This window comes from Trichoderma asperellum, chromosome 3 (assembly GCF_020647865.1).
Source record: "Trichoderma asperellum chromosome 3, complete sequence".
In the NCBI taxonomy this organism is placed as follows: domain Eukaryota; kingdom Fungi; phylum Ascomycota; class Sordariomycetes; order Hypocreales; family Hypocreaceae; genus Trichoderma; species Trichoderma asperellum.
Window position 1 is genome coordinate 4690189 of NC_089417.1, and position 12498 is coordinate 4702686.

Below are 12498 nucleotides of genomic sequence, written 5' to 3' on the forward strand. Positions count from 1 at the left end.
CAAGAGCTCCGGCGGGTAATGATTCTCCCCAGCTCACAGCTCGTGTACAAAAGCCTCAATTTCAGCCTCTTCCCGTGCAAAACGCGCCAAGAGGAGGAAGAGGGTACTTCATATGTCAGACCCGATTGCGCGCGGCTAGTGATGCCATCACATCTCCAGTGCCCGCTGCGATTGGCTGCCGCCTTGACTCGACGTGATTGTTGGTTCTTTGCCGTCGTATCCATATTATCCACCTCCAGGACACAGCGCTAGTGCCGGCGAGCTGATCTTTGTCTGGACGTTGCCATAGGCTCTGCTGAGCTTCGTATTACGGCGCAGCCAACCACGGCTCGCGCTGCCAGCCGGTATGCCTAATGGAGTATGTATGTGCATGTATGTATGTAGTTTCAATTTTCTTCAGACGAGGCCTGGCCGCGTCTCCCTGGATCACGCTGATACTTGACGGTCCCTTTTCCTCCCGATTGAATTTTTCTCTGATCCTCTCTTCTTTCCCTCTTCTCTTCATCTGCGCCGCGGCACTGGCATCACCTTGTCCTTCATAGTTTCGGCTTCGCGATAGTCAGTCCCCTGCGTTTCAGTCGATCTAGACTCCGGCTTCTCAGAACAAGCTCCCGACAGCGCTGTTCCGCCCCCTGAAAGCTCCAGCCCACAGCGGCTCAGCGCAGACATAAACCCCTCTTCTCCCCCACACCCGCCTCGAGAAGTCCCAAGGCCACCTCTCGCAACAACACCCAAAAGCGCAGCCATGGCGGATCTCCAAGGACGCAAAGTATTCAAGGTCTTCAACCAGGACTTTGTGGTCGATGAGCGCTACACAGTCACCAAGGAGCTCGGCCAGGGCGCATATGGCATTGTCTGGTGAGTTGCCAGTGCTAGGCACCCCGCATGGTATACATGTATCCTGCTGGCTGGGAGCCTCCCCACCGCCATCATCGGCTTCAATTTTTTGCTAACGATAAGCTCCCCATTGGGAGCAACACGACGACAGCGCGGCGGTAAACGGACAGACGAACGAGGGCGTCGCTATCAAAAAGGTCACCAATGTTTTTAGCAAGAAGATTCTCGCCAAGCGCGCTCTGCGCGAGATCAAGCTGCTGCAGCACTTCCGCGGCCATCGCAACGTGAGTGACAACCCGGCCTGTCGAGCCATGTTTTGCATGGACCAGCGATTGCGACGATTGCGACCGAATATTCTACATGAAGACTGACGCCTACGGAACCTATTAGATCACATGTCTCTATGATATGGACATTCCGCGACCCGACAACTTCAACGAGACATACCTCTACGAGGGTCAGTATTACCGGAGCGAGCGCGCAGGACAGTCTCATATGGAGGCTGCACATGTCGATTATACATTGGTCGTATGACTAACGCTTCTATATAGAACTGATGGAGTGCGACTTGGCGGCTATCATTCGTTCCGGTCAGCCACTTACAGATGCTCACTTCCAGTCCTTTATTTACCAGATTCTCTGCGGTCTCAAGTACATCCACTCCGCCAATGTTCTCCACCGAGATTTGAAGCCGGGAAATCTGCTTGTGAATGCCGACTGTGAGCTGAAAATCTGTGACTTCGGTCTTGCTCGTGGCTTCTCTGTCGATCCCGAGGAGAATGCCGGGTATATGACTGAGTACGTTGCTACGAGATGGTACCGTGCACCTGAGATTATGTTGAGCTTCCAGAGCTACACGAAAGCTAGTATGTCGATTCCGGCTACAGATATCAACGATTGCCCTGTGTGATGTGTAAAGTCTAATGATAATTTGCAGTTGATGTATGGTCTGTGGGCTGCATCCTTGCCGAGCTCCTGGGAGGCCGACCATTCTTCAAGGGACGAGACTACGTCGACCAACTTAATCAAATTCTGCACATTCTCGGAACGCCAAACGAAGAAACCCTCCGCCGCATCGGATCGCCTCGTGCCCAGGAATACGTCCGCAACCTACCATTCATGCCCAAGAAGCCCTTCCCATCTCTGTTCCCTGACGCTAACCCCGACGCCCTCGATCTTCTCGACAAAATGCTTGCATTTGACCCTTCGCAGCGTATCAGCGTCGAACAGGCGCTCGAGCACCCCTACCTTCACATATGGCATGATGCGTCTGATGAGCCGGATTGCCCTACGACGTTCAACTTCGACTTCGAAGTGGTTGAGGATGTTGGTGAAATGCGAAAGATGATTTTGGATGAAGTTTTGCGTTTCCGACAGCTTGTGCGGACAGCCCCTGCTTCTGGCAGCCAAACCGCAGCTCAGCAGATACAAGTCCCAATGCCCCAGGCTGGCGGACAATGGACGGCAGAAGACCCGCGGCCACAGGAATACATGGGCCACGCCAACGGGCTTGAGCAGGATCTTCAAGCTGGCATGGACGTTAGGAGATAAATCCGTTGAAAACAATGAAATAACAGTTTAGCATGCATGTCTATTGGTGTTTGATACAAGAGTTATGAAGAAGTCTATGTTGAAAGGCTGCATACATTACCCATGACTTTACAGCGGGACAGAAAAGCGAAAATACAACAAAGAGGAGTTACTTTACCGGGAAGCCAGTTTCCCGACGTTGGGAACGGTATCAGGCCAGCGAAAATGCGTACGTCGAAATGGAGCAAAATTTGGGACGAATATGGATACTACTATACAATTTAAAATACTGTACACTCTCCATAGCACATCTGGGCATAATTTTCTGAATGATTAAACACCTATACTAATGCTTGTTCTCCTATCTACCCTTTGTTGACAACTAACTCTCTATTCTTTTTATTTAGTGCTGATAATTATAGACAAGGCTGACTTCTACAGTAGTTGTCGCAACTAGCCGGCAACTCTATGCCGTGCTCCAGCGATAAAGTATGTAATAGTGTAGGAACAGGAGCTTGGACACATTATAGAGCACAATGTGTGAGATTTTAATAATCTAGCCTTCAGTCCTGTGGCGTACGTTATTAAATTGACAATGCTACCCAGGTCCTCGTGAGATTTTAAAGCGAACAACTGGGGGGGCTGAACTAAGCCTGGTTACGAATTAGCGAATCAGCTAGCGAGTGGTGGATTTTGGACAGCCTTAATCACCAATTACCAATGGCACATATTTTTGGACTTAACAAAACGACTTTATAGAAGCAGTCAAAGAATACCTAACTGGTGGTAAGGACAAGCTAAGTGCTCTCTATATTCTCCCGCAATAGAAAGTCTATGCGCAAAATAACTCCTGAAACGACCGAAACTATGCAAATGAGGTAGGAACCTCTCCCAAGAAACAACTCATGTATACATTTGCCTACCTAAAACTCTCTTATTGGTGCCCAATAGTCGTCCTGTTTTGCCAATAAGAACTCCCTCCCAAGATAATTATAAATCGCCAAAAAGAAGAAAGCCACTTTATCCAATTCCAAGCCCCTTGTCTAATGCCTTTTTGAATCAGAAAGGTATAAAAATATGAGAATGAGAAATTAAGAGAAATTGAAAAAAAAGAAAGAGATCTATTTCCAAGAGCCTCTTTATTTAGGGCCGTAGAACCAGTACTGAGCAGCGTAACTAGTGCTGTCCTGGCCAGCAGCCTGAGCGCAGCCGTGGGAGTTTCCGCCAGCAGTCTCGACACGGTAGACGAGAGTAGAGCCGCGAGAGTTTGCGTTTCCGTCGAGAGCCAGCCAGGCAACGGCGCCGGTGCCAGCTGGGCCGGGATCGGCACTGCCGGGAGCCGGGACGGAAGCCTTCTTGGAGGCGACGACGTTGATGTTTCCACGCTGCAGGATGAAAGTAGGCGCGCCGTCCGAGTTGAAGAAGTGGTGGCCCAGGAAGGGGATGCTGCCGAACTCGCCCAGGTCCAGGGGAGCGGCGCGGGTGAAGGGACGCTTGAGCGAGGCGCCGGGGCCCTCGATGCTGACTCGGCCGACGGTGGAGTCGTTGAAGTGCAAGGGGATCGCGTGGTGGTTGAGGGCGAAGGCGGGCAGCTGGTTGAACTTTTCGATGGTGAGCGAGTTGGGGCCGGACTCGGGGTAGAGGAGGCTGATGTCGTAGAACATGGCCAGGGCGCCGGTAGAGACGGCGGTGGCGCCGACGGAGGCGCAGGTGTAGTTTTGGATTCCGAGGCCGAGGGCGATGACCTTGAGCTCGAGGTTGTCAGGCACGGGGGGGAGCTCGGTGGCTGTGAATGGACAATTAGCATGTTGTGATACAGTATATATATATATATATATATGAGAAGAAAATCTTATAAGTGAAAAAGGGTATAAAGGAAGTAGGAGAAAACTTACCGCCGCCGGTGGTGGGCAGAGGAGGGTCGGGCATGGGAGAACGGCAGGTAACGTCTCGCTCTACGGGCGAGGCGAGAGCTAGAGCCGCGGAGGCGAGAACAAGAAGAGATTGGCCGAGCATCTTGTTGATGGTAAGAAGTGGTGGTGGCGATGTAATTCGAAGTATAGAACCGGAAGAGGAAGAGGAGGAGGAAGCTATATGTATGTATACAAGCCTTGGGAAGAAGCTGGATTGAACTAGAGTGTTGTCGACCCAAGAAGCCGGGGAAGCTCAGGATAGTTATAAGCAGGCGAGGTGGGAGAAAAGGACCCTGGCACGCCATGCCATGCAGACTATAAGCTAAACACGGCCGAACGAGAGCAGAAAATAGAAATAGAAAATCGGCCTAAGCAGAGGAACCACTTTCTCACGCCCCCCATGAGGGTGTGGTCGAGCAGCATGGCCAGCGCAGCGAGTAGAATGGCCAGGGTATCCGCTTGGGCGCTTAGAACGGCGAGTTGCAGTAGTGCGGTTTGTGTACTACTATTAGTACGAGGACTTGTTTTGATACGGTTACTTATTTTAACATGAGGACTTGTATTGAGGTCGATCGGGGATTAATTTTAACAGATGCTGGGGTTGCTTGATTCACGATGAAGCTCTAGTCATAGTTGTAGCCTTGAAGGGCTGAGTCTATGGAGTGGCTGGATGAGATGCCGGTTGTGTCTAAATCACAAAACAAACAATGGAGGAGCAAGGCGTCTTCGCTGCATGCAAGGGCCTGGATTTAGATGTGTGTGGCTGGACAAGTTCACGGCGAGAATGTATTACAGAGACACCCTTTTTTTTTCTTCTTTTTGCTGGTGGGGTGTTTTTGTTGTGTCTCTCGGTCTCGGCTGGCTGCATCCGGATCAACAGAGGGCCCCAGTTCCAATCCCACTTCTTCTCAGCTTGTGTCTGAGGCGTCAGCCATTGAAGATTCTGTGCGGCCAGACCGGGTTGCGGATATCTGCAGCAGCCAAACAATAAAACGCGTTTGTTTCCCTTTTCTCTCCTCCCTTCTTCAGTCGGGGGCTGCATAAACGGTGTGGCTATATTGAGTCGAGGATCGCTTGGTGTGTTCTGTAGCACTCGATTTGAGTGAGACGCATTCCTTGGCGGCGGCAAATGGAATACATGTACATCGCCCGTTCTCTACGGTGTGAATTCTTCTTGTTTGCTTGGATGCTATGGTTATGACTTCATTGTAAGAAATAAGCCACCCGGCAACTCACATCTCCGGCTTTTGTCGCTATACACCGGCGATCACTATAGTATATTTAGCATCTTGGAGCTATAGCTATTGTTGTCATGGGATTGAGGTCATAGCAGCAGCCGCTGGGCCCGAGATGTCTGGGAGCGTTGAAAATAGAATGCTGACCGAGGTGATGGCTGAATTTTAGCGCTGGAGAGAAGCCTTCCAGTTTGGCTGTCGTGGTCAGAGAAAAGGGGGTCTGAGTTTTCTAATTCCTTCCTTTTTACTTCCTGGTTCTCCTTAATGTTTATGACGATCTGAGATGCAGCTTCTCAATCCCGCGTTCTCTGTCCCGCGTCTATCGTTCATGCATCCAAGCAAGTCGAATCCTACAAACTCCAGCTTCCGCATTTTGCTGCTGCTAGTAAGAGCTAGAACAAACACCCAGCAGCAAAACAAACCAAATATCCCTGTAGGTCGCGCTTGGATGGTAGGGGTGCAGGGCGTAGCAAGGCCATTGGCCGCTTAGCGACAGGCCGGGATTTTTCTGCTTGACTGGTGGCTGGAGGAGCCTAAGCTAGAAAGGCGCAAGGCTGGAAAATTCCATGAGGCCGGCTTGATTCCAAAACAGTCTTGGCGTTTGGGTGAGATTTTGATTTCAAGGACGGAAAGTTTGATACCCGCGGCTCAGCCACATGGCATTGGGAACTTTGGGACAGTCTAATGGGGGATTGTTGTTTTGACATTTGTGACATGATGAATCTACACGGCGACGCAGCGTAATTAGATCGACACAATGACGAGGGCAAGATTGAGCGCAGTCTGTATTCGGTATTTTATATTATTCAACTCATATAGATGTGTAATCTTTTGCTTACTTGTCACCGTAGCAGGGGGCTGCGTGCTAAGGTCTCTTTAATCTCCCCCGTGTCTGCTTCATGCTTGCTCGAGGAGATGTAGCTTGTGGTTGTCACCTACTGCAAACTTATTCGGATCAAATCCTACCCGATCAGATGCTACACTACTTTGCTTGCAGCATTGGCATGCAGTGGTAGGTATTGCCTAGTGTTCTGTCAATGTGAATAGATCGCCAAGTCTCCCAAACAGACCGCTTGGCGATCCTTGGTGCCCACCACGCTCGCTATTTTTAGACGCACCACGAAATATGGGCCCCCTCGGCTTATAAACCCCCCCCAATTCAATGTTCTTTAGTCTCCACCTGTCAGCGGACGGTGTCTTGAGCCGCTGAGATAGGCGAAAGAAACGAAGAACAGAATCGGGCCCCAGAGTGAAGATGTGCATCATCTAATGACAACAATTTCTCCGTGTCGGGTTTATCGCTGGATTGATTCCAGAAACGCTTTTGCTACTGGGAATGCATTTCCTGTAGATCTAAAATCGGTTTGTAATCGAAGTGTACAATGAGCGAGCTACTTCTTAAGCTAAGATAGTCCTCAGTTCTGTAAACAAATACCAGTGTCAACGTTACCTAGCGCACAAGGTTGTCATCCTCCTCATCCTTCAATTAGACGATTTAGTCTATGCAATTTCCTTTATTCACTGTGACAACTGAGACTCTAGAATAATTAACCTCTTACGGGCTAGATCGAGGAATTTGATCCTTTATTACCCTGCCGTGGTTTCTGTGACTTATAAGGACACACCCGGGAAAAAAAAATGTTTTGATGTCGAAACGACAATGGCCCATGATCTGGTCATGATGAGGCACATTCCTCTTGCTTGAAATGATCCTTTGGCTATAGTCGGGAATTAGGAAGCGATTTTTCTATTGGCTTTCGAACCGAGTTGCACATAGCCATCACGTTAAGATTGACTACCGCAAGTGTGCCTTGAACAAGCGCCCGCCGCGAGTGTGAAACCGCTGGCGACCATATGGCCGCCGTGGCTCTGCAAGGCGATTTTTAGCCGCTCTTTGGGCTGATAATTATTTAGTGAATATATTCAGCCACGAAGAAACATGTGTTGGCTGTAGTTGGCATTGCTTGACGGTTGGACTGTTGGACACTCTCATCATCTTTGCGAATCCAACATTGCAGACGTTACTAACGATTATCTAAAATTAGTTGTAGCTTCAAAAAGTATACACTTGTCTAAAGTAGACTACTACTATACATTATTTTGATCCTTGTTTGGCAATACTTGATCTTCCTCAATTCGCTCCAGTTCATCAATTCCCTGACTTTACTCGTAAAGCTGCGTGTTATGCTATATCGATAATTCGATATCATATTTTTCGCGGGCGTATATTGATATTCTGTTCTCTTGACATCGTTAACGCTTGAGTGTCGAACCCAAACGTTGAAATATTTCTGACATCCGAGGGTATCTGTTCCGAACATTGCTGTATCCTAACACGGCGAAATCACCAACGAAGACGAGTCATAATCAGCCTTCTTTCCCTTTTCCAACGCCGTAAACACCTTCTGAGGAGGTACTGGATGTATCTCGTCGTCCGCAGCCGCCTGAACTGCATCATTAGTCGCTGGCATTTTTTCTCGCTGCCGACTCGACATGTGCTGAGTAGACGGCTCTGATGTTGGAGGATTCGCGTCGCTTGGTTTCGACGTGGAATCTTGATTGGCTTTGGCGCGTTTGTTCGACCTCCACTTATTGAAGCGATAGATAAGAAGACCAGCAACCAAAAGCACGACACATACTCCAAGACTTATACCGGATTCAGCCCCTGCTGTGAATTTATTGGAGTTGCCTGTGCCCACGGAGAACGTTGACTCATTTGTTGCTACTGGAGGGGTCACATATGTGAAGACTGGAGCTGTTAATGCTTGAGTTGTGGACTCAGCTACTGGCGGTGGAAGCTGAGTAGCTCGAGGTTCTAACGAGGCAGTACCAACTGCTGGTTGAAGTTGCATGGCTGCACTGTTCATCAAGTATTGCCGTAAATTGCATGTGGTTTATATTCAGGCGGAATTTCCTTCATGATATGAAACCACATATAATATGAAGACAGCAAGTATCGCGATCCTTGGTTTAAATGAACAGACGCCCGGGAAAAAAACTTTCAAATAGCATAGCGGTTAAAATGATAAGAGGCATTTCCCGTGGTAGCCTGGCCCTCATCCATCATCAGTCGAGACACAACCAACAGCACTCGTTAGCCTCTCCGCTGCCTGCAAACGAGGTAGCAGATGCCCCACGCTTCGAGCCAAAGAGGGCTAGGCAGGGGAAGAAAAGGATTTGAGCATTGAACTAAATAGATTGCAGCTGGTTGGAACATACACAATGTGGAAGGAAACCGGCTTGGTGTAGAATAGGCCATACTATGTTGGGCTGCTAGCTGGGAGTCTGCGCGCCCAAATTCGAAAGGATTCGCAGTCCGTCATGCAATACCACACCTGATCAGGTCTTTCCGAATTAATGATGCAGCTAACGGCTCGAAATTGCCGAACAAGAGTAGATCCATAAACAGCTAAAAATTCAATGGTAAAAAAGAAAATCAACGTGTATCCATTTTTATCTGCGAGTTGTGCATGTTGAGTGATGAGGCCGAGTCTTTGCGATTTGCTGATGTAAGTGAAGCGGCGTTTCAGGGTGGCCATAGCTTAAGCTCCAGCCCCCACCAGATCTTCATCTTCCAAAGCCGAGCTCGATCCACGCCTCAATCACCCTTCAGCCTTCACCACCAACCGCAAACACCAGCTTCGCAGCCATAAAAATGTCGCGCCGTCCAGCAAAAGGAGATTACATCGAGACCGTAAGAATGCACATGGACCTTCTCTGGTCACAATTCTCACACATACTAGACGCGACATCTGCTAATTGATACTCCTTCTGATTACTAGGACACTGGCAACAAGGTCTCTCGCAAGGCCGTCCTCGTCGGTACGCAGAACATCATGCTGGGCGGCAAGACCGTCATCCAGCCCGAAGTCATGATCCGAGGCGACCTCGTCCGTACAGCACAAGCGCAGCCGCCATCTGGTGGAAGCGCCGCTCCGCCAAATACTACCGCCGTTGCCATCGGCCGATATTGCTTTCTAGCCCGTACTGTGCTGCTTCGGCCGCCTGGTCGTATCTACAAGGGTGTATTTACGTATATGCCGCTGAGGATTGGCGATCACGTCTTTATTGGACAGGGAACAGTGGTGCAAGCTGCGAGCATAGGCAACCATGTGTACATTGGGAAGGGCTGCGTAATCAACGAGTTTGCCATAATCAAGGACTATGTCAAGGTCTTGGACGGGACGATTGTTCCGGCGAATATGGTCATTCCGAGCTTCTCCATTGTTGCTGGCAAGCCAGGACGAGTTGTGGGAGAACTACCGGATGGAGCGCATGATGAATTCGAGCTGAGAGACCTGTATAAAACGGTCGGTAACAACCCGCAACCGGCGGCTGCTTGAACGGATTTACAAGGTCATGGACGACATTTTATCGAGCAATGATAGAGCACTGATCACCCATGGAGCGTCTCATTGGATATCCAAGGAGTATACATCGAAGGAGATTATGGCAGGGATAATCTACACAGGCAGCGGATATGCGCATGGCTTTCGAGCTACGTAGCGTGGAGCACAGCGCTCTGTTTGGCGCCTTATTCGACACTCGGGCCCGTCAGCTCATAGCAACACGTCTTCCTTACTGTGTAGGGGATGGATTACTATTATAACCAATAGTCCCCGGTTCGACCAACCGGATGTTGGCTTGACAGCCATAAGTGGCCCGAGAACTGATCCGACACATATCCGAAGTCAAAGTAGAACTTACGGAAAAGAAGCGAGGCACTTCGGAACATAGCACCACCCGCACGGAAATACTAACAATCCTTTACATGGAATACCATGCTCCGATCGCCTTTTGACTGATGTCTCTTCTTTTCACGACATTTCATAACGTGAAGTGAACTGCCCCAGCCATCAGGACCCAGTTACAGGGGCTTAGCTATAGGGATTTAATATTTCAACCGTCTTTCACCAGGCCGTGAGCAATGCATTTTGGCTTTGACATCTCGTTGTCGTCCCACTCTGCAGTTGCTTCTCCGACTAGGCTCAATAAATTGGTTGGAATAGATTGCGAGCAACAGTATCAGATACCTATATGTCAGCTATAACTAAACATAATAAAAACTATAAACAATTCATATTGCTGCATTGAAGGAGTTGCTTAGATATACATAGCCGCTCACTTGCTCGCTGCTGGGTGCTTTATCTACAAGTCACCTCAATAATATGACATCATTTATCAATGTTGAAACCTCGGTTCCAAGCGCCTTTCATTGTCTATTTCACAGACGTGTCTATCCCTCTCACTAGCATTCATAGCGTTAAAGGTAATAATAAAAGTTAATTATGTCAACCTTAAAAGCCTTCATGAAGTAAAGGGCTAAAAAGATTTCGTGGTTACTGATCAATGCTGCAACCTAGCCTCATTAAGGTGCTTTCAAGGGCCCGAGGTTTAGTGATTACTGATCATAGCGATGCAGCCTCCGGTTACATTTAAAGGTCTGCATAACTCACGAAGCCACACAGGCTCTTGCAAGAGCTGATTAATTGGATTTTTGAAATGGCTCAAGACTTCAGGGTTTATGGATTTCCAATGCCCGAGATATACCTAATGCTGTCGTTCTCGATGTTGAAAACGTTACAAATTGAAGGAAATTTACAAGTATTGGTAAACTTCAGCTAGATGGCATGTGGCAATAAAATGGTGAGCCAGGTGATGGCCTGCAAAGACAAATATATATATATATCTCATATCAAGTCGCCATTGTTCAAAAATCTCCAACATCATCAACCATTCGTGTCAGTTTATTCTTCAAGACTCGCTTCGTTCAACTTTCTGAAGTAAGGAAACCCAAGGCTATAAGTCATGTCGACTACCCAGGAAACCGTATTAGTTATCGGCGGTACAGGCGCTCAAGGAGTGCCCGTCGTCAAAGGTCAATCAGCTATTCCTACTATTAACATTACTCTCATTAACGTTTCCAATAGCACTGGCATCGGATCATAAATATGCTGTCCGCGTCATCACAAGAAATCCTTCCTCGAAGGATGCCATTGAACTGGCATCAATTCCCGGAGTGACGTTATTTGAAGGAAATGCTTATGATGAACCGACACTCCGCGAGGCGTTTAAAGGCGTCCAGTATGTCTTTGCCAATACCAATGGGTTTGCTATTGGAGAAATGGCAGAGATATATTGGGGTATTCGGATATATGAACTTTCTCGGGAATTTGGAGTAAAGCATCTTATATATGCTGCTCTCGAGTATGCATCGAAACTCGGAGATTACGACGCCAAATACCGCTGTGGCCATTTGGACGGCAAGGCCAAAGTCGCGGACTATATTTCTGCACAGCCAACAACTCCTATGGCTTGGACAGTCCTGACCTCTTGTTTGTATATGGAAGGGCTCTCAGAATTCTTGCAGCCTTTACCAGATCGCGAAGATCCAAGCACGCTTGTCTTTGCTGCTCCTTTGGGACAAGGAAAATTGCCCCTCATCTATCTTGAGGACTATGGCCAATATGCTAGGTGGATTCTTGATACACCATCCAAGAGTAATGGTATACAATTGCACGTTGCTACGGAAGATATCGCTTGGAAAGACCTTGCGGCTGCTTTTACAGAGGTCACTGGCCGAAAAGCTGTATACAAGGACCTCACATTAGACGAATACTTCAAACTCCCGGTATTTTCGAACCCGGACATGGTCTTGGGCCATTCCACTAATAAGGAGAATCCCACTCTATTCACTTTCCGTGAGAACTTCTCGGGCTTTTGGAATATGTGGAAGGATGATTTAACAAAAAGGGATTACAAGTTGTTGGATGAGATTTTGCCTAATAGAGTGAAGAGTGTGAAGGAATGGATGGAGAAAACGGGATATACCGGAAAACCGTCTTCTGTTCTCAAAGATTACCGGGACGGTTTTGGAAGCTTCAATGCTTAACATGCCAGGACTTTCAGTCTTGAAAATCGACGATCAATAGCACGCATTTGTGTACAGCCAAGATATAGGATGTATTACAAATAGCCTTTCA

General features: G+C 48.3%; 5 protein-coding genes across 5 annotated transcripts; 3 read left to right on the forward strand and 2 right to left on the reverse strand.

Annotated features, from left to right (window-relative positions):
* The first annotated feature begins 324 nt into the window (after positions 1 to 324).
* On the forward strand, positions 325 to 2708 carry SPM1_1 (Subtilisin-like proteinase Spm1). Its single transcript, XM_024902560.2, has 5 exons — positions 325 to 858; positions 989 to 1121; positions 1228 to 1294; positions 1389 to 1703; positions 1775 to 2708. Exons 1-5 carry the CDS (start codon positions 746 to 748, stop codon positions 2386 to 2388), a joined length of 1242 nt encoding a protein of 413 aa, XP_024760672.1. The 5' UTR covers positions 325 to 745; the 3' UTR covers positions 2389 to 2708.
* A 402-nt stretch (positions 2709 to 3110) lies between these two features.
* On the reverse strand, positions 3111 to 4590 carry TrAFT101_006147 (uncharacterized protein). The gene is made up of 2 exons (XM_024903952.2): positions 4263 to 4590; positions 3111 to 4153 (listed from the first exon to the last, which is right to left on the reverse strand). The coding sequence occupies exons 1-2, from the start codon at positions 4381 to 4383 to the stop codon at positions 3507 to 3509; spliced, it is 768 nt and encodes a 255-aa protein (XP_024760673.2). The 5' UTR covers positions 4384 to 4590; the 3' UTR covers positions 3111 to 3506.
* A 2939-nt stretch (positions 4591 to 7529) lies between these two features.
* Positions 7530 to 8997, reverse strand: TrAFT101_006148 (uncharacterized protein). Its single transcript, XM_024898711.2, has 2 exons — positions 8735 to 8997; positions 7530 to 8564 (listed from the first exon to the last, which is right to left on the reverse strand). The coding sequence occupies exon 2, from the start codon at positions 8380 to 8382 to the stop codon at positions 7846 to 7848; it is 537 nt and encodes a 178-aa protein (XP_024760674.2). The 5' UTR covers positions 8383 to 8564; positions 8735 to 8997; the 3' UTR covers positions 7530 to 7845.
* Positions 8998 to 9170: 173 nt separating this feature from the next.
* TrAFT101_006149 (uncharacterized protein) lies at positions 9171 to 9858 on the forward strand (the record flags this gene model as incomplete). Its single annotated transcript, XM_024900187.1, has 2 exons — positions 9171 to 9209; positions 9298 to 9858. 2 exons carry the CDS (start codon positions 9171 to 9173, stop codon positions 9856 to 9858), a joined length of 600 nt encoding a protein of 199 aa, XP_024760675.1.
* A 1465-nt stretch (positions 9859 to 11323) lies between these two features.
* On the forward strand, positions 11324 to 12407 carry TrAFT101_006150 (uncharacterized protein; the record flags this gene model as incomplete). Its single annotated transcript, XM_024906732.1, has 2 exons — positions 11324 to 11393; positions 11446 to 12407. The coding sequence occupies 2 exons, from the start codon at positions 11324 to 11326 to the stop codon at positions 12405 to 12407; spliced, it is 1032 nt and encodes a 343-aa protein (XP_024760676.1).
* Between the last annotated feature and the right edge of the window lie 91 nt (positions 12408 to 12498).